At 47.2% G+C, this 25,477-nt stretch overlaps 1 protein-coding gene across 1 annotated transcript; it reads right to left on the bottom strand.

Annotated features, from left to right (window-relative positions):
* Positions 1-959: 959 nt before the first annotated feature.
* ephb3a (eph receptor B3a) lies at positions 960-24,205 on the bottom strand. The gene is made up of 15 exons (XM_048249334.1): positions 23,598-24,205; positions 19,914-19,978; positions 17,547-18,219; positions 14,760-14,915; positions 12,948-13,277; positions 12,108-12,232; positions 10,960-11,116; positions 10,599-10,707; positions 9,342-9,394; positions 9,038-9,160; positions 7,867-8,114; positions 6,081-6,296; positions 5,638-5,787; positions 5,092-5,285; positions 960-3,289 (listed from the first exon to the last, which is right to left on the bottom strand). Exons 1-15 carry the CDS (start codon positions 23,659-23,661, stop codon positions 3,175-3,177), a joined length of 2,778 nt encoding a protein of 925 aa, XP_048105291.1. The 5' UTR covers positions 23,662-24,205; the 3' UTR covers positions 960-3,174.
* Between the last annotated feature and the right edge of the window lie 1,272 nt (positions 24,206-25,477).

The raw sequence follows: 25,477 nt of genomic DNA on the forward strand, positions 1-25,477 counted from the left end.
GCAAGGCCCTAGCCTCTCATACATTTATAAAGATCGAAGCATCATTTAGGGAGAGCAGCACCAGCATGCTCACACATGACTGTATTGAGTGACTTCATGGGTATCACTGAGGATGAAATGCTACAATATTTCAAGCATAAAACCCTGTGCATGACACCAAGAAAGCATACTTGACTGTGCCCTTCTCCTTAGTTAATTATTAAAACAGCATAGACATTAATCAGTCAATTCCCCCCATTAGTAAGAGTGTGTGTTTGATCCCCGTCTACTTCACTATCCAAGGCATCAAGAAAACGAGGGCATTTTTAACTTACAAAACTCTTCATAAATAATGCCCTATGCATGTTTAATGAATTTCAAAGAATTCGCCTGGCAAAAAATGAGAGGGAAGGAAGAAGACGTGCCTGTATTTACACAAGCGCATGATGAGGTTTGTTCATCCTTCTTCTTCTAACCCCCCCCACCACCACCTCCTGCGCCTCTCCCATGGGCCTGTGCGCGGCTGCTCAAAAGGCAGCTTCTCTGGGGAATTATCGACAGGGCCGGGCGAAGCTGGGACATGAATGCTACAAACGGCATTATGATGGTGCTGCGCGAGACTTCTGCCGGCGCGGGTGGGTGGAAATCAATAGAATAGAACAGCCTTTCAGTGGGGGCCAAAGGATGACGCAGCAGCGTGGACGCTGAGGCGAGCAACACACAGGTCCTTTAATGCATATTTATGAGATTTAAAGGGGAGGGGGGGGTCATTTGTATTTACCTGCTGCTTTCTGAAACAAGGTGAAACCAGATGGATGGGTTTGAGGGTGCTGCTTGGAGCTTGGCGGAAATGCCTCACCTTCTAGTATACAGTTGCAATGACTAACCCAGCACATACACAGACAGAGAGAGAGAGAGGCAGAGAGAGAGAGAAAGAAAATCACACAGTGAAAGTTTCTTTTTTTAATGTACATCCTAAGTGTCCTCATGGTAACATATTGTTTGTCTGGTTTTGCCATGTTGGTGGCAGATGGAGAGAAGTGGTTCAACAACCAAGAGGGCGAATCTCAGCATCTCATGCGGCAGTCCAGACAGACCCCGATGTGAGACTGATTCCACCGGCAGGCTGTTCTCCCTGATCTGCAGGCTTGCGCAGGACCAATGTAATTGGGGGGGGGCTCAAAACCTGCTTTTGTACAGCATCATGAACGAAGGCTTTGAGCTTTGGGGCCAGGCGACTGGGGAAATCAGAGAGGAGAGGGGCGGAACACAGCGCACAGCAGAGCCGATCCGACCGCCTTGCGCACACTGTGGCAGCAAATCTCCAGCGATTCCACGTGTTGAGAAAATGAATTACCGCCATGATTTTGGAGGGATTATGTTCCATACCATCACTTCATCTTACATGACATGTGTCATACATGACATGTGTCATTCAGATCAGCCGAGGAATTCCTGGTCACAGTGGCATGACTTTGTAGCTGCCACGGCTTTGCCATTCACTCTTTTTCATGTAGTTACACAGAATGTTTTTTTGTATATTTTCCAGAGTTTTTATTGTTTTAATTATTTACCTTTACGAATGATGCATATTTTAATAGAATAAAATAAAATACTGAAAGGTAATTTCCATTAAACAACAGCTATCAAAGCATTAACACGCTTCACAGATGGGATTCGGTCACAAAACCTCCAGCCTGGCATGCATATGAACCTGTATCGCATACCCACATAATTATTCACTCGATCACACACATACCCACACAAACATGTACCCCCCTAACACACACACATACACAGACAAACAAACAAGCCCCCTTCCCAACATACGTGTACACAAACACAGCCCTTCAACACCCACCCATGCACACACACACACACACACACACACACACACACACACACACACACACACACACACACACACACACACACACACACACATCCACACACAATTCTAATTACACTTATTATCAGGCCTTAGGATCATTTAGTCATAGGTCACAGTCCAATGCCATCCATGAAGAATAATCTCCAAGTAACATGGAAGACAAAGCAGAACACTAGTAGACAAAACAAAAAAGATTATCAGCAATTATGGCAGTCACTTCAAATCATCTCTCCCTATTAAAGGGTCCACCAGTTTCATTTACATGTTGCTTGAGCTGAAATACAGCTCAGCCTCCTCTTTGTAGCTTCATTGATTCCAACTCTCAATTGCTTTTATCTGTCTCTTCTTCAATATGAAGACCAGATTGAGAGAGAGAAAAAAATTGTGTAAGATGTCCCAGGTTCTGGCTGCAATTCTCCAAACGATCTCTACGCGATTGATCTTGTAACATTTTTCCATTAAGTTCTTATTCGGGTTTAATTTCATTTTTTTTTTCTTTTTCACAAAGTCTATGGTCATCCCTCACCTCAGAGTTCCAGTCTGAGAGGAAAGCTGAGTCTGGGAAGAAGAGTGAATGTGAGGAAGGTAGTGGATGCCAAGAGTGAAAAGTAAAAAAAAACAACTTCATGCAGGCATGCAAACAGAACCTGAGAACAAATTTGAAATGAAGTTTTTTTTGTTCTTTTTTTTTTACATCCGCATCATGGCAATTCAGTGCAAAAGGTAGTAACCTTGGAGAAGGAAGAGGAGTGAAAAATAATGGCCTGTGGGCACTGTGAGACAGACTTAGCTAAGGATCCGCCTGCCTTTCACAGGCTTTCCTCACTGTGCTGCCAATCCACTGCAAAGTGTCCAGTTCTCCACTGACCACAAATCCACTGTACATGTCTCTATGGAGAATCAAATGATGGCTCTCTGTACACTGAAGTAGCTTCGTCTCTTTATGTTCTGTTTTTTCCCCATTCTTTTAAAAAAGGAAAGTCTCACTGCAGGTGGTCTGGAAGATGGTCCTTCTTGTGTAGTCCACTCATGGCCCAGAGCGGGCTGTAAAAGACAGGGCCTCCATGTCTGGTGTACTGCTGCTGCTGGGATACAGCACTCCAAGGAGTCTGAGGGTGGGTTGGGATGAGGGGGGTTGATTTGGTGCTCCTTTGTTGACAGGGAAGTGGTTCTCTCCTTAGTCTTGGTGTCGGTGATATACATTTGTTTTCTGGGACTCCTCTCGTCTTTGCCTCCTCATCATCTCTGTCTGTCTGTCTGTCTGTCTGTCTCTCTCTCTCTCTCACTCTCTCTTTCTCTCTCCTTCAGACACGGATAGGAAGTGTTTGGCTCATCTGCTGCCGCATGTCTTGCGTGCCACCTAATGTTAGGCTCTTCCTCTGATGGCCCGGCAGCGTCCCGCCGACCTGCAGGAGATCCCTGGGGACAGACACAGACACACACAGACACACACACACACACACACACACACACACACACACACACACACACACACACAGACCGGAGATACAGATTCAGCATGGGGCATGATGGATGCTTTTACCATTTAAAGAACTGTAAAAACAGCGAGCTGGCTAGCAGGAAATGAGCAGGAGTGGTGAAAGGTTTTCTAATCATGCAGCACTTGCACTTGCTCACATGGACAATTACATGCACACACACACACACACACACACACACACACACACACACACACACACACACAAAAACACACACACACTCTGAAAGAGGCAGCTGCCTCTCTGTGAAGATTATCACGGCACGTCAACATTGGGCACGGCTGCAGCCGTCGCTGGTGCATGCAGATGAAAACATAAATGAATCATATGCATACTGAGTGCGTGTGGCCCCACACACGGAGCGTGACATGAATATCCTACCCCTCTGCCCTGTACGCCAGGGGCTGTGGTGACGAGTGCACACACACAAGCACGCGCGCGCGCTCACATGCACGCATGCCGAATCCCCACTTCCAGCACGTTGCTGCCGCCACATTAAAAAGCTCATTAGCCAGCTCATTAAAGCCATTCCTCTCTTTTAGCTTCTCCTCCGTCTCCCTCATTACGTGCTCCCCCGTCACCTGAGCCACTGCGGCGGCGAGAGCCGAACTTGCTCACGCCCTATCACCTTCGTCCAGTGGGCAGCCAGGAGGAAAAGGCCATTCTGCTAGTCGACTTTGTGCTAGTCAGCCATTAAAAAGCTCCCGCGGCAGTGTGATTCAGAGAGCAACCCCACAACGCACACACACACCTCACAGACACACACACACACACACACACACACACACACACACACACACACACACACACACACACACAGGCACACACACACGCACGCACACACACACACACACACACACACACACACACACACACACACACACACCTGACTCAAGCTCAAACAGGACGGTCTTTTAGAGCAGACTCAGTGAAAACAGTGACAGTGTGGGCAACTCTTCCCTCCACATGCTGTGAAACTGAGCAATGTAATGAACAGCAGTAGCAGTGCGTTCCTCCAGCATGAAAGATTAATACTGTTAAAAGTATAGCTGAGAGGAAAAAAATAGAACGCTTTCATGTGTTTCACGGGACTGACAATGCACCGAAGATGAGAGCTGCGCACTTGTCACATGCTAGCACACACTGGGAGGTACAGGGATGTGGAGAACATTATACTGGGGATTATGAAAACCTTAAAAGGATCCCTCAAACACTGATGAAATGTAACATTATGCCTCCTGTGCATTGCAAGAGGCTTTAGATGAAAAGAGCCCGTTAAGGAGGAAGTGAACAACTAAATGGACACAAGAAAAATGCTGCAGGTCTTTCATTCTACACTACCGTGCCACAAAAATAATGCAATGCTCGGGCTGTAATAGACATACCTCTCACAGAGAGTTATAAAGACATGCATTATGCAGATTTAGGTCTCAATGTTGACAGGCCTTCTACTTATCCTCCAAGTGAAGTTAGGATTTGTTCTCCTTGTGGTTTACTGGCTGTCTAAATGTGTATCGCTGCATGTTTGTATGTTGTTTTTGCTCTCCCTACCGTTTGCATGTTATAGTTTTATATATATTTATATATATATAAAACTCTTCACACTGTCTATTCCCACACAGTCCTTTCCATGCCATCCCTCTGTCTAACAGCTTTAACAGCTATAAGGTCCTTTCCACTGACTGCTCACGCTAGACTGTCTCTCGGAGTCTCTCTGCTTACCCTGAGTGTGAGCTGGTCACCACCTTAAGGCTGGCGGCATTGCGGAGCAGCTTGTCGAGCGTGCTGACGATCTGGGCAAACTTGGGCCTCTGGTTCCGCTCCTTGAGCCAGCACTCCAGCATGAGCTGGTGCAGCACTGTGGGGCAGTCCATGGGCGGGGGCAGCCGGTAGTCCTGCTCCACCGCATTCATCACCTGCGTGCAGCAAGCCAAGGGGGAGCAGAGAGGGAAATATGTCAAATGTGTACTAGATGTATTATACATGAGTAGTTAAGAGTGCAGTAGCTGGGTGAGTAGGAGGATGGTTCATTCATAAAATTAGCAAATGATACGGTTATAATACAGCAAGAAATTGTTGCATTGTGTGGTATACAATTAAATAACATGACTTATTATTAATGTTTTTAAAAATGGAGATATAGTGTTTTGGAACCCAACTCTTCATATATATGTGAGTGTGTGAGTGTGTGTGTGTGTGTGTGTGTGTGTGTGTGTTGATTGTTGATGTTAATTCATGATGTCATGAAAGGCTGAGACTGTGACTCACATCTTGGTTGCTCATGTCCCAGTAAGGCCTCTCTCCAAATGACATCACCTCCCACATCACTATGCCGTAGCTCCACACATCGCTGGCCGTGGTGAACTTGCGAAAGGCGATGGCCTCGGGGGCAGTCCAGCGGATCGGGATCTTTCCCCCCTAAAGAACAGAGCAGAGAAGAGTTAGCCCGTTCAGATCAGTTACTGACACAGAGCTACTGCCAGGATCCACCAAACCAGGAGCTTCACCCTGCCAGGTCTAGATGAGCTGTGCCAATTATGTAGTATATGCTAGACTGTGCATTGGAAGCTATAGTGTAGGAAATAGGGGAAAAGTAGGCCAGCTCCTTACAGTAAGTGGCAGATATGTTTAGTCATGAATAATGCAAACAAAGTGTTCTAACCACAGAACAGGTCACAGAGCGTTACCTTGGCACAGCACATGACACGTACCAGGGAGCTGGTGTAGGTGGGGTCGGCGGAGTTGTCATCCAGGAAACGGGACAGGCCGAAGTCGGACACCTTGCAGACCAGGTTGCTGTTGACCAGGACATTGCGGGCGGCCAGGTCGCGGTGGACGTAGTTCATCTCGGAGAGGTACTTCATCCCCGAGGCGATGCCACGCAGCATCCCCACCAGCTGAGTCACGGTGAACCGCCCATCATTCATCTGGAGCCGAGTGGGAGGGAAGCAGAAAGTCAATTTTCGCAGGCACTGCCATGACATAACGGTGGCCGTAAATAACTGTTTACTGTAAGATGAGCCCTGCCACGATGACTATGCACGGCTTCCGGTAAAGCCATCTCAGCAAACAGCTCACATCGCACTGAATTTTTCCTTTTAATCTAAAAATGTTTGTGTCTTTTAGGGACAACAAAGGGATCGCCACTTCGGCGCAAACGCAAAAATAACAACACCAGTTGCCAAAATCTGTTTATTGGTTTCCATGGCTGTACCAGATGAGACTGCAGGGTTTGTCACGGATTAAAAATAAAAACTCAATCAATTTTGAAAAAGAGCGCTTTTGTCACAGAGTATCCCCATAGCTCTAACTATGCATGTAGATGAGAGGCTGTATATGCAGAAAAACATCTGTGGCAAAAGGCATCCATGGCAGATGGATGCCTGCAGCTCTGAGCCAGCTTACGTTACGAAAGCAAGCCGGAGTCAAGGATGAGATTCAAAATACTTCTGGATTCTGCTTTTTTCCCCTTCCCTCTGTCACCCTACGGCATGATTCATACTAAGCCTCTCAGCAGCATCACAGGTAATCTGAGTCCATCTTTAGATCTCTCTGGGTTCCCGTGGCTCTCTCTTGTGCCACGTCCCTGGGTAGCCCCGTGAGCGCGGGCTCTGAGAACACAGTGCCGCTGCCCTTGCCTGCCCGCCCGCCCGCCCGCACGCCTGCCTTGGAGAGGGAGCGCGAGCTTTATGTCCTGAGTCACGGAGCTCCTGATGGCCTCTGAGGCCACGTCTGTGTGTCTTCCAGTCTCGACACTTTTCAGACGCTGGCCCGAGCGAGTGCCAGGAGAGCCGAGCGGTATTGTTTATGGGGACGAAGCGGTGACAGCACATGAGCTGTGTCCTCTGCATGAGTCAGTGCAATTTGAATTGAAAAATTTTGCCATTTTTAAACCTGGGCAGATTTTATGCTCAATAAATCCGCAAAAAATCTCGGCGGATGAGAAATTCATGTGATGTGTTGTTGGCCAACAGAAAATTAGGTCACAGTAGGCTATACACTGCGAAGTGTTACTCCAACACTTATCATAAACCACTTTGACTAATATCAGCATGTGCGCTGCTGCAAAAGCTCCCCAAGAAGAACCTCACAAGATCTGCTGATTAGCCTTAAGCATGTTTACACTGAAATATCCTTCAGGCATTTACATTTACATGCACACATATGTACATTCATATCAGTGTACACATACCCTAGGGAATGAACCACTTTGTTGGCGGTGCTTGTATCCAGTGCATAGGGCAATGGTTTATGATAGTATTCAGTGAAAGAGTGGCCTATGTGAATGTATAGGCACCGTTGTGCAGTTGTATGCATAGTTTGCAGAGTACTATTACAAGAGTGAAATTTGAAGTGTTCAATTCCATAAGAGACTATTTTTCTTTTCTATCTTATTTGCGACCCAGTGTGAAAGCTGGTCATTACAGAGTAATCTCCTCTGATCTGAGCGTTAGTGGTTGAAGGCACGGCATATTTGCAAAGCCACCTAATGCCTACCCTGAGGAAGGAGTCCAGCGCTCCATTCTCCATGAACTCCGTGACAATGAGCACGGGGCAGCTGCGGGTCAGCACGCCCTCCAGGTGGATGACGTTGGGGTGGTCGAACTGTCCCATGATGCTCGCCTCCGCCAGGAAGTCCCTGCGCTGGCGCTCGGTGTAGCCGGCCTTCAGCGTCTTGATGGCCACGGCCGCCTCCTTGCGGCCCGGCTGCTTCAGGCGACCCCGGCACACCTCGCCGAACTCCCCTGCGGCATAGCGGGGGGAAGACGGGAGCAGTGAAGGGGGGGAGCGTGAGGGAGGTCGGGGGGGAGGAGGAGGACTGGTCTGAGTCCACTCAGGAGAGGAGGGGGTTGAGTGGGTCAAAACTAGAGCTTATCGCCCCAAGAACAGATATGTGTGTGCGGTGGTGGGAGTGGGAGTACAAAAGGAGAGAAAATGATAACAGTTATGATGGAGGGATTGGAAAAAAGGAGGGGGGGCAGGAAATGAGGAGAGGAGAGAAGAGGAGAGGAGACACAGGCAGGGAGGGTGGAGAGACGAGTAGGGAGGGTGGAGAGAAGAGTAGGGAGGGTGGAGGAGAGGAGACGAGTAGGGAGGGTGGAGGAGAGGAGTGGCAGTGAATGTTAGTGGTCCAGGAGGCAAGGGACAGATGGAGAGAGGGGGTGGGCGAGGAGTTTAGGGGTGGTGGCGCTGGAGAGAGGGGGGCGACACAGAAGCTTGGGGGCAGTAAGGGACTGACACCTTGGACCTGAGGAAGAGGGATGGAAGGAGCGGATAGGCAGGAGGAGGAGGGGGAAAGGGGTTGGCGGAGTGGAGGAGGAGGTGGAGGTGGAGGAGGAGGAGAAGTGAGTGAGTGAGTGAGTGAGGGAGGATGGAAGCCTTGTTAAAGGTGGAAAAGGAAACCAGCATGCCCATGGATACAGCGACATTAATGTTTTATGACTGGGAATCTTTTATTACGGCGTTAATACTGAGTTGTGGCTGCGGGGAGGTTTCTATTTACTGCCGCACAAGGAAAGCGTCCCCCTCTTAAATGTCACACCGAACACAGCTTTGTAGAGCACTAGATGTGTTGTTGCACACACATTAGTAGAGTGAGAGTGGTTTGATTAGCTCACACAGCTGCTGTTTGTGGCTAGTTGATGTTGTGTTAGCGGTGCTTGTTTACCTGCTCCAATCACTTCCTCGATCTTCACGCAGGAGATGTCGATCTCTCTGGCAAACTCGTGGACGGCCTCATTAGGGTCCTCGTATGTGAAGGGGTCGATGTAGACTTTCACACCGGGGGTGACTGCAATGGAAGAAAACAAGTAGGCTCTAATTTGCGATTCATTCCTTTTTGGTTAAAGAAAAAGTCTTATCATAAGCAGCCGCGTGTGGATTGAGGCAGTGTCCCTGCAGTTCTTTCTGAGCTCTTGCAACACTGATTTGTGATTCTGAGTTGGTGCGGTTGTGTCTGCAGGTGGCCGTACCATACTGCTGCAGCTTCTCTGTGTACTCCAGTTCCGAGCCTGTGCGCTGCTTCCTAAAAAACAAACCACAAAACAGACACCCATCTCTCAAAGTCAATCACAAGACAGAAACTAAATATAAATCTTCCCTGACAAGATTTTTTTAAAAATTAAAATAATATTCAAAAGCACTTAACATGTTAGTAGACTAGGAAAGGGTACTATGAGACGTGCTAACTGAAGGGTCAGACAGGAGCCACATTCCCAGGGGCATGGGTCAAGTCCTCGAAATCGAGGGGTCACATTCCACAGACTGCTACCCATTCCTAACCACTGATGACACAGCAGGTGTCCGTCTCCAGACAAGGACCCGAGCGCTGGCCCTGTGGACGTTCCAACTCTCCACATCCTCAGATGCTAATGGCAGATGCTCAACAGCCACACGATTTTGTCAAGCCGATTAGCGGCGTGAAAAAGTCCCTCTCCTCTCATTAAAGTGCCATTGTTTTGCCACCTCCGCCTAAGCGGTGGCACAGTGTTCTGGAGCCCAGTAGAAGGCCCTATTGGAATTCAGCGTTCGTGGGATTCCTTTTGTTTCCCCACAACCTGTGATAACAATGATGCCAGCAGCTAATTAGCATCTCATCTCCAATTGAAATGCTGGGCTTATGCGAGAGACGCCTTACTAAGACACACACGCACACACACACACACAAACATACACGCACACACACACGGGGAGGGGGGCACTGGGACAGAATGCATGAGTGAGAAAGAAGAAAGGCACAGGGGCAAGGGAGGGGTTAGTCTGGCATGACAAGGCTAAGCCTGTCAAGGGGGAATGGGGAACATGGACACTGTGTCAGTCTGGGGACTCCTCAACAGCCAACCGCTGTCCTGCCCGCTGTCCTGTGTGTCCGTGTGTGTGTGTGTATGCATGTGTGTGTGTGTGTGTATGTGTGTGTGTGTGTGTGTATGTGTGTGTGTGTGTGTGTGTGTGTGTGTATGTGTGTGTGTTAGTGTGTGTGTGTTAGTGTGTGTGTGTGTATGTGTATGTGTGTGTGTTTATAGGGAGTGATTCATCTGTGACAAAGCAATGACAAAAATGTGAGCATCTCTACCGCCATTTGAAGGCATTTGAAGAACACTGATTCTTTCTGGAGCTTAAGAGTCTCAGTGCAGTGAAATGTGTGCATGTCGAGCGGAAAATAGAGAGCTTTTGTAAAATCCAAAAGACAGATCAGTAATGGAAGGAGACTGCGTGTGGGATTATTTTACCTGAGGCAGACGACGGCGATGACAACCAGGGCGATAATGACAACAAACCCTGCTGTGGCAGAGCCCACGATGAGTGGCAGCTGATCTTGCACAGACCTTTCTGGGTCACCTAGCGAGACCAGCGACAAGCAATTAGTATGACACCCCCATTGGCATGACAAAAAAACGAAATGACAGCCGTTAAAATTCCACCACAATCGTCAGCATTCTCTCAGTACCAAGCGCATAGACAATTTCAGAAAACATGACACTGAGCATTAACATAACAAGGTAAAGCAATGCTACCAAGATAGCTGAAAGAGAGAGAGAGAGAGAGAGAGAGAGAGAGAGAGAGAGAGTGAGAGAGAGAGAATGTTCCTACTGTGTTCGTTGGTACTGAACTCCACCGCGAAGCTGTAGCGTCCGTATCCAGCTACGGTGCGAGCGCGGACCTGCACCATGTAGGCGGTGCCCGCCTTCAGGCCCTCCACCCGGGCAGAGCTGTGTTGGGCAGTCACTGTGTGGGAAAATGCCTCACCCTGTGGCAAACAGTTGGCCCTCGTCAGAAATACATACTCATTATGCAGAGATAAACAGTTGGCAAATATACATATACACACACACACACACACACACACACACACACACACACATAGACCATTGCACATTTTTCTGATGTCATCCTACAGTTGCTGAGGGAGAGACCACTTGAATTTGAATATGATCGTCAACTCGACTGCAGTGGTCTGCATATGATCGGCAACTCACTGCAGTGGTCTCTTAATTAATACAGAGCTGTATTAATTCCGATTAATATTCATATTCCTAATGATACTTATGTTGAATGTGATACAAATTCATACATATACCAGCAAAAATATTGACATACAGCTTTTCTAATTTCTGATCAGCTCAAATAGACCTCAAAAAGACAGTGATTTGCTTTAAATGTAAACCAATCTGTCAACTCCAAATGTGTACTAATTACCGTAAGTTTTGGGGTGGATTCAGGCTCCAGGCATCTACAAATTGTTTGAGCCTGAAATGTCGCCTTGTGCCATGTATCACAAAATATCAAATCTGAGTCAAGTAAACAGAGCTAGGCAGTGGTGGGTCCCCTCTACCGGCCCAAAGGAGCATGACTGTACAATTGAGTGGCCATGTAGGCCCTATCGTCTATTTTCATGTGGGTTTGAGCAGTGGGGGAAGCATGCCACCACAGAGTGAGTAATTCTACCCGTTGGCACAGCAAGGAAAACTGAAGCTATCTGTCCTCAAATCCTCATGCAATAGTCATATACTCTGAAGGATTGTGGATGCACACACATTGTGGATGTGGATGCGCACCCATTTAACAGGCTCAGTAGAACTCATTTCAGTTAATGTGAGCATGGACTGTCCCTCACATGCAGCACTGCGACACTGTGTGTAAGAGTAAAAACAGTTGGCTCTCATTTGGGGCTGCTGGCCAACCCATACCCCCCCCCCTTCCCCCCTCCCCCCCTGCTTGTGATGTGAAGCGATTCGCACCTTCTCGTGGTATTTAATCTCATAATCCAGGATGACTCCGTTGGGCTGTTCAGGCGGCAGCCAGGAGAGACTCATGGTTCCAGCCGTGGCCCTCATCAGTAGCACAGTGGGGACGGCCGACGGAGCTGTGTGTGGACAGAGAGTGGGGGTGGGGGTGGGTCAGTCACGTCCATGTGGCTAGCCTCATCTGGAAATATTAGTGGTCGTTCCACCGCGCTTCTGAGAACAATTTGGTGCTTCTCAGGTGTCGGATTAGTGGTGCACAGGGAGAGAAGTCAGTGAAGCGCACTGACGTTCAAGAATGCTTGTTTAATAAAAGAGGTGCAAAAAAAACGTCTTTGTCCGTGTGCTCCAGTGACTTCTTTCCTTGCTCATCTGGCACCATGTCAGAGGGACTGAACCCATCAAACTGGACTGACATCAGGGCGTGCTGAGATGATTTCAGCAGCGCACCGGCCGACTAGCGCTTCTGCAGACCGCTTGGCAGAGCGGCGGCGTGAGCAGTGCCAAGGGCAAAGGTCAAACTCCCACAAGAAGCACACTTTCAGAGAAAATGGAAGAAAAAATGCTGAATTTCGAGATCAATTGAGGCCACAGATATAGAACTGCGGCGCATCCGATAGGTATTTGGAACCTTCTTCCAGAGTGTTGTCTGGTTTCTTTGAGAAAATGGAAATGTTAAATATCAGGATGTACAACAACAGTGTAAATCTACTGTTCTACTGTAGTCCTTACTTGCTTGTGTGGTAGAGTGAGTGCAGTGTAATTGTAGTGTAAAGTGGCCTATACTCTCCAGTGCTATCATGTGCCATCATGCAGCCACGGTGATAAGGCCCTCACCTGCTTGGTTGGTGGTGATGTTGACGGTGGCGTAGTTGGGGGTGGCAGGGCTCTTGGCTGAGACACCATTAACGGCCTGGATCTCAAAACTGTAGCGCGTGTGCGCCTGCAGGTTCCTCAAAGGCCAGCCGCCGGCCAGGCCCAGGCCGTGGCGACATCGCCCCGTTGCTGTCGCGAGTGAGTGAGCGCCCGCCCTGTGCAGGCACTTCTTGCAGACCACGTTGTAGACCACGTCGCGCCGGCCGCCCAGGTCCCGCGGCTCTGCCCACTCCAACGACACGGACGTCTCGTTGACACTGGAGATGACGTTCCGTGGGGCGGAGGGCACGGCTGCACACACACACACACACACACACACACACACACACACACACACACACACACACACACACACAGAGATCAATGGGAGAGGGGAAGAGTGCAGGCTCTGACACAAGTCTCTGAGGCATTACTACACTCTACTCTAGTTGGGTCTTCTTTCTACACATGATGATAAAACTGTGTTATTTTGCATACAGGCCACATCCACATCCTTTAGTGTCAATCCTGATTCTACTCTGACAGTCTCACTGGTATACGCAGCGGTTATTCTACATTAAACAATGTCCAATTCATTGCTCTTCAGATGTAGGGCATATTTTGCTGAATGTGTGCCTGAGGGTATGGACACACATGGATGAGGTCAAAGCACTTCTGTCCAAGTCCATGTTTCTTTCATGAAGCAGACCCAATTTGACTCTTGTAGGCGCATAAACCAAAGTCTCCGGTGGAACGTTTATGAATTGAAAGTGTGTGTCGAGTGGAGTGTAACTACTTTAATTTCAAATGGATTCACATTGACTCCTAAAAGCTGTCTGGCACCCTGCCGCTGCAGTGATGAGCTCCGGCAGAAAGGTGAGTGCCCCAGAGCCATTTCTGCACCATTCAAGAAGCCTCCCCGGTGCCCCCACTGAGCATCTGAGCTTCCTCTTTCAAACAGCAGAGACATCATGCCATTAATTGACAGTCTGCGGTATAAAATCATCGGAGTGCGCCACATTCAGATGTCTAATTAAGGGCCGATTACAGCTGTACAAATGGAGTAAACAAGTGCAGAAATGGCCCTAAAAGGATTACTGGACCTCATACTGCGGGTATATTCCACCTTTTATTATGCTTGCAATGTGAGGGACGATGCAGCAAAACAAACAGTAGATGCAATGCAGTCAATTTAGCTGAAATAGGCTGCTAATGTTGCCAGCTGTAGATCGGTGTGGTAACCAATCAGATCCTTGCGAAATCCTCCCGGAGCTTGGCATTGCTCCCGCTTGTTTCCACAGACTTTACAGATTCAATTAGTCAGTCACACACACAAACACATTGACACACACACTAAATTCACAGAGGAGCACACACACACACACACACACACACACACACACACACACACACACACACTTAATTCACACAAATTCATGCATCCACACATTCTTTCTCTCATACACACATACTCTCATTCTGTCTCTCTCAACCACACACAATCAATTCCTCAGCCCACCCCCTTCAAACACACACACACACACACACACACACACACACACACACACACACACACACACCCTACACACACACACACAAATTTGTTCTCAAGCAGAGCTCTAAATGAGTAACAGATCGCAGCATACCAGACATCCTCACGTCAGTTTGGATTTGAATCCGCTGAATCCACATAAGAATATATTACGATACTAACAAATTGGAACCAGAGACATGGGCCAACGTGCGCCTAAATGGATGCCTTTGAACCCTGTCCATCATCTCTCGCTCACTTACTGGTGCACGGAGTGTCCGGCGAATCAGAGTCAGCCCGGTAGTAGCCATTTTGACACGGGCAGAGGTTGGAGGCCCTGGCACTGGTCCTGCTGTTGGGTGGACAGGGCGAGCAGAAACCCTGGCCCTGCTCCGACTTGAAGGTGCCAGGAGGGCACGCTATGGAAATAAAGAGGAGGAGGTGGGGGAGGAGGAGGTGGAAGAGGAGGAGGAGGAGGAGAAGGAGGAAGAGCAGGAGAAAGTTACATCTACTGCTGTGCGAAACATACAGATAGTTTACAGTAAGCATTATTATATCGCTTTCCGTAGCGGAAAGAGAGGTTCAGGTTTTTTTTTAGCTGGAATTTAAAGTAGCCATCACTGCATTTTGGGGAGAGCCACAGAGGAGGCATCGGTCAGAGTGATGCTTTATTTGCTAATGTAACATATGGTAAATAATCAAGGGAACTAATTATTTGTGTTAATGTAATATGCATTTCAGCGATATTTAAAGATGACTACTCATCATTATGCTATGCACCGACTGAGGTTTTGGTTGATGTTCCATACAGTGATCAGAATAAAAGATCAGCAAAAGAATGTTCCCTCTACTACAAATTGCAAGCACAATGATGAGCAAAGTTTCTGTCCTTGGAAAATATACCAGAGGAACGTTATCAAAAGTGGTTACTGGTGTTGCTGTGATAGCTGAAAAGTACAACATCTTCCCATATTCATTTTTCAAACCCTTCTGCAGCCTGAAGTCTATCACAGCTGAAAGTTTATTTTATGACTGAGGGGGGAAGCGGGAGAGCATGAAGAGGTGGAAAATTCCAACTCCATCTCTCTCCCTCCCTTTCTCTCTCTCTCCCACTCTGTCCCACTTCATGGTGTTCTGCATTCTCAAAGTGAAAACAATTAAGACTTAGTTGGTGATAAAATGCCAGCCCTGTCTCCCTTATAAAGGCTAACAGAACCCCAGGTACGTGAATGTATGCGTGTGTGTGTGTGTGTGTATGTGTATGTGTGTGTATTCGATTGGACTCAAGAATGTGCTTTTGTGTGCACTCTTGAGTCTTGTGTCCTTGTCTAAGTACCTTTGTTAGTAGGTGCGCATTGTGTACGTTTGCTTATGTTTGTGTATCTGAGTGTATATGCAGGTGTGTGATTGTGTGTATCTGTGCATGTGTGTGTCTCTCCCTGTGTGTGTGTGTCTGTGTGTGTGTCGTGTGTGCCAGTATGGCAGCGAACAAATTGCAGGCAAGGAGGTGATAAAGGAAAATTATACTTTCTCCCGTCCCATTGCTGCGCCGCTTTCTGGCGCCTTGGCGGTGCGGCAGCCCCAGAGAATCGTTTATCAGGCCTTAAAGGCAGGCTCTTAACCTTGAACAGACCAGATGGAAACAAATGAGCTCCTCAGCGTACTCGCAGAGGAACTTATTTACCCCTTCCCTGCACCTCTGCACAAGCAAAGGGACACTTCAGCTCCTGGCTTAGCAGAGGGAGTCGTTTCCATCTCTTACAGGCCATTTGCCCCCCCCCTTTCACTCTCTCTCTCTCTCTCACTCTCTCTCTCACTCCTCCTCTCTCTAACCCCCCCATCTGCCCATCAGTCCTCCTCTCCTCCTTCTGTCTGTCGTCCTCTGCTCTGTCTCCCATTCGTTGCCCAAACCCTGTCTTCCTCCTCCCTCTCCTCCTCCTCTACTCCTCCGTTCCTTCCCTCTCTTCTTGGTGCTGTCGATTCTGCTGCCCCTTGTTTCCTACATCTGCCCTGTCCCCCCTCCCTCCCTCCATCCTTCCCTCTCTCTCTCTCTCTCTCTGTGTGCTGGCTTCCTATCTGTTCTATCTGTCTTCTCCCGCACGTACTGTATCCCCCTCTCTCTCTCCTCTCTCTCTCTCTCTTTTCTCTCTCTCTCTCTCTCTCTTCCTCTATGTATAGACTCCCTATCTATCTTTCTCTGTCTGCTCTTCCTACTCTCTCACCATCTCTCTCCCCCTCTCTGTCTCTCTCACACACTCTCCGCAGCGTCATCCATCTTGGGCATATCGCTCTGTTATGGCCCCTATCAGATCTGTCAGGGAAGTGGCTCGGGCTGGTGCGCCCGGCCAGCTTTGTTCTCCGACACCACTGCAGTCCTGCTCCCCATTATCAACACCCCGTCGTCAGCCAGCCAAGAGGCGGCGGGGAGTGGTCAGGGGGTGGGGGAATCACCTCTGGGTCATCACTGGCGACATGCCGCACTTGAAGAAGAGGAGCATTAAAAATACTCTCTCCATCCGAAACACACACACACATACACACCCATACCCACATACGTATGTATGTGTATGTATGAATGTATGTGTGTGTATATATATATATATATATATATATGCAGTTTACAAAAAAATGTATGGTTCACGTGGTGTATAACAAGCTGTATGGTTCCCGTGGTGTATAACAAGCCCTGAGCTGAAACCGTGAGGCTCACGATGCATTTTACGGCGGCTTTAGTGACATGACTTTTGAACACGCTGACATGCTCTTTGGCCCTTGTGCAGTGTTGTGGTGTTTCTAACTGGTTCTGGGGCTGAGCATATGGTGCTCTCTCTGCTCTTTAGTTTGCTGAGCACTGGAGCGTGTGCCAGCAGATCCGCGCTCTCGTGTGTGTAACAGTGCCTTTGTGACCCGCACATAACCCACAGCGATGTTCAACAACCAAAGCCCTCATAATTCACATGAGCGGGGAGAGAAGGGAGGGAGAAGAACGTTTTTTTTTTGCAGTAGAAGAGGATTTGGGTGGATTAGTATGCGTCCAAACCATCACTTACCTTGGCATTGCGTGTCTTTCATGGCTGGCTCAAAGCCCGCCATGCAGGTGCAGGAGCCCACGGGAACCATCCACTCTCCGTCCCCGTTGCAGTAGAGTTTGAGGGGGACGGACACCTCGGCGGCGTTGGGCACACAGGCGCCAGAGGCGATGACCAGCGAGGTGGCCTCGGCGCCCGTGGCCGTCTCGGGGAAGACGGCGAAGCTGGCGATGGTGGTGGAGCACTTCTTGAAGAAGACGCGGGCGGAGATGAGTGACATGCAAGCGCCCAGGTCCTGGAAGGCCAGGTAAAAGCCCTCCTTGGAGAGCGGCCCGAAGCTGCGCACCTTGGTGTTGACGCGGCCCGACACCAGCAGGGAGAAGCTCTCATCCGGCGCGATGGTGTCCACCTTCACGTAGGGGTTCTCCCGCCAGGCTGGGCTGGACTCGGTGGCGCTGTCCCGGTCCGACTCGTAGTAGAACAGGTTGAACGTCTCCTTGCACGACCCGGGGATGTTGGGGATGCTGGCGCAGTCGCGCACCGAGAACTTCAGCTCCACGTAGACGCGGAGCACGCCCTTGCGCGGGATGAAGTCGGAGCGCAGCCAGTTGTTCTGGTTGGGCTCCTTCACGTTGCACACCTGGTACGTCCGGATGGGGTTCATGTTGTCGTCGTAGCCGCTCACCTCTTCCCACTGTTTCACGGAACAAAGCCAGAGAGGGTTTCAGCCTTTTTAGTCTGTTTAGCCACTTACAGCGGCGCATGTCACCCAGAACTCGCTGCCATACTTAACACCCTGCCAATTGTGAGCTGACCCAGGCGTTTGTGAAAAAAAGATAACATTAAGGACGAATGCAGCACAGAGGAGCTCTTTAAAAACACCCTAAATGACCTGGCTCCTGTGGGGAAGCAATCGAACGTTGCAAGCCTAGGAACGCCGAGATTTTCACAATGTCAAAGAATAAAGACCCAGCTGTGGGACAGCTGGGACAAGAGACACTCCCCACAATTCAGCAATGGGACTAAACAAACAGCAAATAACAAAAAGTCCTTTAATTAAAAACACTCACACGCAACATATTATGGAAATCACACACACTCACTCACACACACACACACACACATTCAAATACACACACACACACATTGAGGTGCAAACAAAAAAAAAACACACACCCATACACACACACAGCCCTACACTAAAATCTCTCTAAAACCTTTTACTTTATGAATAGTAAATAGTAAATATATCTCCTACAATTAAAGGATTAAAGTTACAGGTAAAAACACGTTTAAAATCATATTTTAAATATCCTCAAAGCATCAAATGACTGATTCAACTCCTAATCCCACGGCTTTTGTTTACATACCTAGCCTTAACCACAACAAATCTGGCAACCACCTTCCCTGGATTGTGGCTTTTCAGAAGGTGTGGAGGCACAACATTAATATTTCACGCCGTTGTCGAGTGTAAGCACATTTCAAGTCACTGCCAACCTTTCTGACTTCTCACAACACAATTAGAAATCATCACAGAGAGGGGAAGCATGTGTTTATCTTGCAGCGTGCGGGACCACATTACTTATGATGATGTACGGCTTTTGAAATGCAAGACATCGAGCGCGAGCCCAGAGAAGCAGGCTCGAACTGCTTAAGATTGTTTCCATGGCAACCCATCGTTTTCCATTGACTGACTTCGCATGCACATTCCCACAAAGACAAATTGCTCCAGCCCCGGTATAGTGGGGGAGGTCTGTCAAGCTTAAGGTCAAAAACACGGTGGTTAATTTTTTACTCTTCTTATGAGGGAAATCAACTGCCAGTCGGCGTTTGGAAAAGTCACTGTGCAAATGGAGCAGCCTCCTGGTAATTTTTATCCATTTGTCATGGGGGGCATGTGTTCTGTCTCATTTGTTTCTTCCCTACGCCTGCACAAAAAAATAGCAGTGTGCACACAAACACAGTGGCATAGACACGGCACTGTGAACAGCACACTGGCAAATAGAAGAGGATACAAGCTGGCAAGCACATACAAACATATACAAACACAAAAATTACATGGCAAGCACACACACGCAATCCCCCCCCCCCCCCCCCCCCCCCCACACACACATACTCTCATATACATATGCATGCATGCATACACAAGGTCATATCACAACAAATCATATCATACATATATTAGCACATACATGACCTCTTGCAAACAAACAAACAAACACACACACACACAGACACAGACACACACACACACACACACACACACAGACAGACACACACACACACACACACACACACACACACACACACACACACACACACACACACACCACACACACACAGACACACACACACACTCACTCAAAAGCATTATAAACACTTGCTTACCCCACTTTCTGGATAGGTGGTCCAGGCGAGCTCTGTGGTAGCCCACTTGCTGTCCATGAGAGTTTCTGTGTGGCCAAAGATAATGAGACAGAAATCAGCCAGGGGCCTTCTCCCACACATACCAACTAACTTCCTCCTCCTTGATTATCACCGGAACCCAGATCTGTTTAATGACTAGTAAAGCACCCTCCCTCCGCGCGTGTGGCTTATTTGGACAGCTAAAACTAAATGAAACAATATCTTGTGCTCTGAGCTCAGTCTTTCGCCTAATTAAAAGGAGGATCTCTTCTTAATACCACAATGTCAAACCCCAAGCTTTTGCACTTGCTGTGTAACTGTCTGCATCTCGCCAAGGGCCTGCAGCTGATGCAAGCTTAGCTTGGTTAAAGCAGCACAGCGATGGCCAAATCCTAACAAGGCAGCAGTGCTCAAAGGATCCACTGCCATCCTTGGGGATGTTGTCCACATCATATTTGCACCCAAGGCATTTATTGTTCTGGATCGCCTTTGATCAATGAGGCAAAAAAATGTATGAAGTTCCACAGCAGCTGGAGAAACTGCACGTATGCTAATGTTTTATTCACTTTGTAAGTTGGTATTCTGCAAGGGGAAGCACTCTCTTCAAATTAATGTGACACACACATCTGCAAGCTAACACATGAAATATTTAGAGCATAACATCAACTCAGCTGATTAGAGCAAAAGCAAATACGCCTATGCAGTTTGCATTCTCCCTCTCTCTCTCTCCAAGCAGAGAGTTTCTCTCACACATGTGATCATTTGCACATGCACAAAGACACACACACACAACACTGATACACTTGCTTGCTTGAAGGAGTCAAGCATGCACGCGCACACACACACACACACACACACACACACACACACACACACACACACACACAAACACACACACACACACACACACACACACCACAGAAACTTTGTCTCTTTTCACTTGCATTCTCTCTCTCTCAAACACGCAAAAACACTGACTAAAATGCACATACAAACTCTCTCTACCATACCAAACAATATCTGACAGGCATAGGCTACATATATGCTGATTTTCTAACACACACAAACCAGCCATGTCCATTTGGCCACATCCTTTAAAAGTCACAGGCTGACACCGGGTCTGGGGTTTATCATGAGTCGGAGAAGCAGAGCATCCAGCTCCATAAAACCATGCATGCAATTAGGCTGAGCACTGTGATGTGCGGCAGAATGTAAGGCACACAGCTTTGATCAACTTGTAATGACCTCATTTGGTCTTTCCTTCAGGCTGTAGGCATCTGAACACTCGGCTGAGCTGAAATCTAGACCTTGTGTCACAACTTCTCATTTTCCAGGGGCGAGCAATTCAGAAATTGACTATTTTCTTATTCACAGACGGAGAAGTTTCTCGAGCCACAGTATGCAAAAACAATTAGACGTTTTTCAGTCAAGGGCAGTCATTAGGCGGTTTTCGTCAGGGGCTGACACTTTCTCTGAATATTGTGACCTTACCAAACCGATTTTACTCTTATGAGGAAATGGCGCTCTAAATTTAATGTAGAAGGATTGCAGGCACTAAATAAACACTTCAAATGATGACAAAGTAGACAGGAAAATGGAGAACAGATAGACCAGTACAAGATGCCTGTCTGTGTATAGACAATGCCTTGTAAATCGTCTGGGGAGACTACATCTTTGAGCAAAGTCCAAAAAAATTATCTCATACAATGAACAATGCCTGACCACTAACCACATAACCTATATGGCAAAAGTGGAGGAATATAAAAATTATCCAACAACATACCAACAGACACTGACCACAACATTACCTCTGCCATCAGAGTAAGGAGATGGGGCTGCTGTTTGTGGTTTGAAATGTGTGAGATTTGTAATTTTATCCAGTTACACAGACCACTTGTCTGCTGTCTGGGCTAGGTTTGACAGTCTCCCTTGATAATTGAGTTTGCCAATTTAAGATATGATGTGCAGCCCACTATGTAGCTGTACTTATGCTAATTTTTAAACTTAATTCTGCTTCATGTTATCTGTTTTATTGTGTCCTGTGTAGTCCTGCTTGTGGTATAATCTTAATGGAAAATAGATTCAATGAAACATATCATGTATAGCCTGACACTATAATATAATTAAGACAGCTAGCATAACTAGTAGTGCCTGTTCCTGCTCAGAAGCGCTCTTGATATGCTCAAATCATGGTACGCTATAGCTAGTTGTCCTCAGGAACACTGAGGCAGACCTGTTAGGTGGGAAACAGTTAACTGTTCTGTGCTAGGTGAGAGCTCAGCGTGGCCTTGCTGGTGAAGCAGGAGTTGCATTGATTTACCTCTTGACACTGAAATTGATGAGAAATTGAGCCGCCTGTTTCACAGTAAGGTTGCATATGGCCTTGGTCTAGCTGCGGATTATATGAATGCAATCATGTATGCTGTTACTGTGTGCTATGGAAGTACTTACAGGACACATTAGCCTTATAAACTTTAAATCACTGTTGTGTGCTTGGGGTGCACCAACCCTGCTATTTTCCCATTTCAATTTCATTTTAAGTAAACCACAAATTATCAACCACAAATGACCATGCTAGGGGTACACTTCATCAATACCAAGCAGGTGTGGCTAATTTATGTTCTAAAATCAGCATGCAATTGTCTAACTCCTGCAAAAGACCTCAGGTGCAGCTGACGGATTCATGGATTCAAGTGCATTTGTCCGATTTTTCAAATATTAATCCTTTCATACTCCGCCTCATCATATTGTTTTCCACCAGCTTCTTCGTTTAACGCCCTGTCTACCATGCGCAGGACAGGGACGTTGCTGCCTCTCTCACATGCACTCATGTGTGGTGCTTAACATGCTTAATTTGCCAGAATGCCAAACAAAAAGACAGCGACTGAGCCAGCCTATGGAGTGCAACATTGGGGATCTGTTGCAAAGCCATTTGTATAGATTGAAAAGCTCTATGGTGAGAACAGACCCACCCTCAATGTCATTTGAATAAGGAGAAAGCATCAGTCTGCTCTCTCTTAATTTGCACTGTGGCCAGTGTGAGGGATGCGTTTGCTATCATCCCTTACTGCATTAGTGTCAGGCTCTCATAACACCAACATAAATCAATAGCAGAGCTGCACAAAACTGTTACACAAAGATTAACATGTATTACAATTACAGTGCAACAGATACATACTTCCATACAAACAAACAAATCCACCCAACAAGTTAATTGGATGCCATTAATTGCATTCCATTTTCTGACAAAATTTCACATTTTCAAACCTAAGCAAGAACTTCACAATTCCACCCGATACATGAATACAGCTGAAATGTCTTCACACACACCAAACATCCAGACACGACTGACACATGAACCACAGTCACTTCAACAGACCCTCAGCCTTAGCGGATTCGGGTGATCGCGTTCAAGAGAGCTTTGGGTACGGTGACAGAAAATACAAATGCCAAGTTAAAACTGTGCACTCTGTAAGTGTGATGATGTGATCAGTTTAAAGGCTGTGTCTCCTTCTAGTAGCCTAAGCCTGTTTTTATCTTTTTGATGCAATAATTTGAGAATTCTGGACAACAAAGGGGCTCGAGAAATGTAGTTCACACACAGGTAACAAAGACTTGGAAGACATTCTTTGCATTAAATCAAGTAACCTAGTGTAGCCTACTCACCTTCAACACCGAACACCACCGGGAGCAATACGCTGCATATAAACAGCAAGTAATCCATTGTCATAAACCGAGGTTTTGCAACATGAATGGGCTATAGGCTACTTGACCGTCGGAATAAAACCTCGAAACAATGTGGTCTGGCGGAGAAGCAATGCCCAAACCTCAGTCGAACACAACGATTAAAAACACGTCTATTTCCAATCTGTGTCGGATAGAGCGACCCGTTCAATTCTTTTCAGATCCCGACCGGCAGCCCAATTCTGTTAGATTTTTCATCCGAGAAAACGGCAAATGCATCGGTAGTCTGTTTTGCCATATTTGTCGCAACTGAAGCCCAATAGCACGTTTAAAAGGTTACTGGAGAACTAAGAACTGAGTTAGCTCACTCCGATTCATTCCACATTCCGGATAGCTGTTGCTTCTCTGCGACTATGCGTAGGAGTGACAAATGAGGAAGAATGAGCGAGAAACGCGAGAGGGATGGAAGCGGGTAGTGGAGGGAGGGGGTAGATACCCCCCACCACCACCTCTCCGGTGCTAGTAGTCAGTGGCACACCCCGGCGGGGGAAAAGCGTGAGGTGCTGCCCTCAAATTGCCGTGAAAAGTGGTCTATGTTATTCTGCATCAATGCCCGAGGACAGGAGCTTCTGAGTGAAAGGGCTGGGTTTGGTTTCATTTAACTTGATTAACTGTTTGATATTTAGCACACCCTGTATTAACTTTTAAAAATATAGGTTTCCGTTACTTACCTCTGTGGTAACATTTCAGTGTGATGGAGGCACAGCGCCCCTTGGTGTTTATTTATTGTGGAATTGAGCGTCTGTCGGGGAGGCAAATCGCCTCAGGCATTAACAACCTCTTTGAGTGATAGCTGGCCTTTTAATTAAGTTATCTTCATGCAAGTTCAAGAAAAGTGCTGTTTTGTAAAAATGGACAGCTCCCTTCCTCCCCTGACTGGTAGGCAGGGTTATGGTAATTGTGCCATTCTTCTCCTCATCATCACTTGCACCAATTATCATCATGAGATCATCTTCGTGATCTTTGTTTTCAGTGTCAGCACTTTTTGCGAACACCAATTAAAAGATGGATATGTAGATCTATGCATTTATTGCCATGCATAATAAATCCGTTATAATACATTTATAGGCAAACCATTACAGAAGATGTCTACAATACATCCTGCAGAACAAATGAAACTAAATAAATCTCAACAAAATGGAAACAATTACATTAATCATAACCATTCCTTCTTTCATTATTGCCATTGCAATATTATTGAACTGCTCTTTGTGTCCGTGCCAAACCTTTTAAAAGGCTTTGGCTTAAGACTTGGCTGCATTGTCTCTTCCAGGGCCACTCTGTCTTCATAGGTGGATGATGATAGCAATGCTTAAACTGCCAGAATGCAATGTAGCCTACATGTTAGTCAAAGAGGTTCTCCCATCTCCCCCCCCTCTCTCACTTTCTCTGCAGCCTGGGTTGTGTTCAGATTTCAGAGCCGACAGAAACACTCCTGCCGGGGGCTGGCCAGGGAATAGAGAGCAGGAGGAGAGGGGTTGTGGGAAAGCAGAGCACTGGTGCCCGAGGGGTAGGTGCTGTGTCAATACTCTGCGCTGACAGAGCCGCATGAAGTATTCTCTATCTCAGCACTGCATGCTTTCAAGACACCTTTGAATTATGAACTGATTCAGACTGTCAGTGCAGTATATATATAGAAGAGGCAGCATTAGTTCAATACTGAGGCCACATACTAGAAAAAAGGGTGGTGGTGGGGTTACTGTACTTCATGCTCTGATCTCACAGGAGGATTAACTTTAAATTGGGCGCCCGAGTCATACAGAGGGCATCGCCTGTAGGTTTTTTGTTCACATTGGCAGCTG

This window comes from Alosa alosa, chromosome 1 (assembly GCF_017589495.1).
Source record: "Alosa alosa isolate M-15738 ecotype Scorff River chromosome 1, AALO_Geno_1.1, whole genome shotgun sequence".
Classification (NCBI taxonomy): Eukaryota; Metazoa; Chordata; class Actinopteri; order Clupeiformes; family Clupeidae; genus Alosa; species Alosa alosa.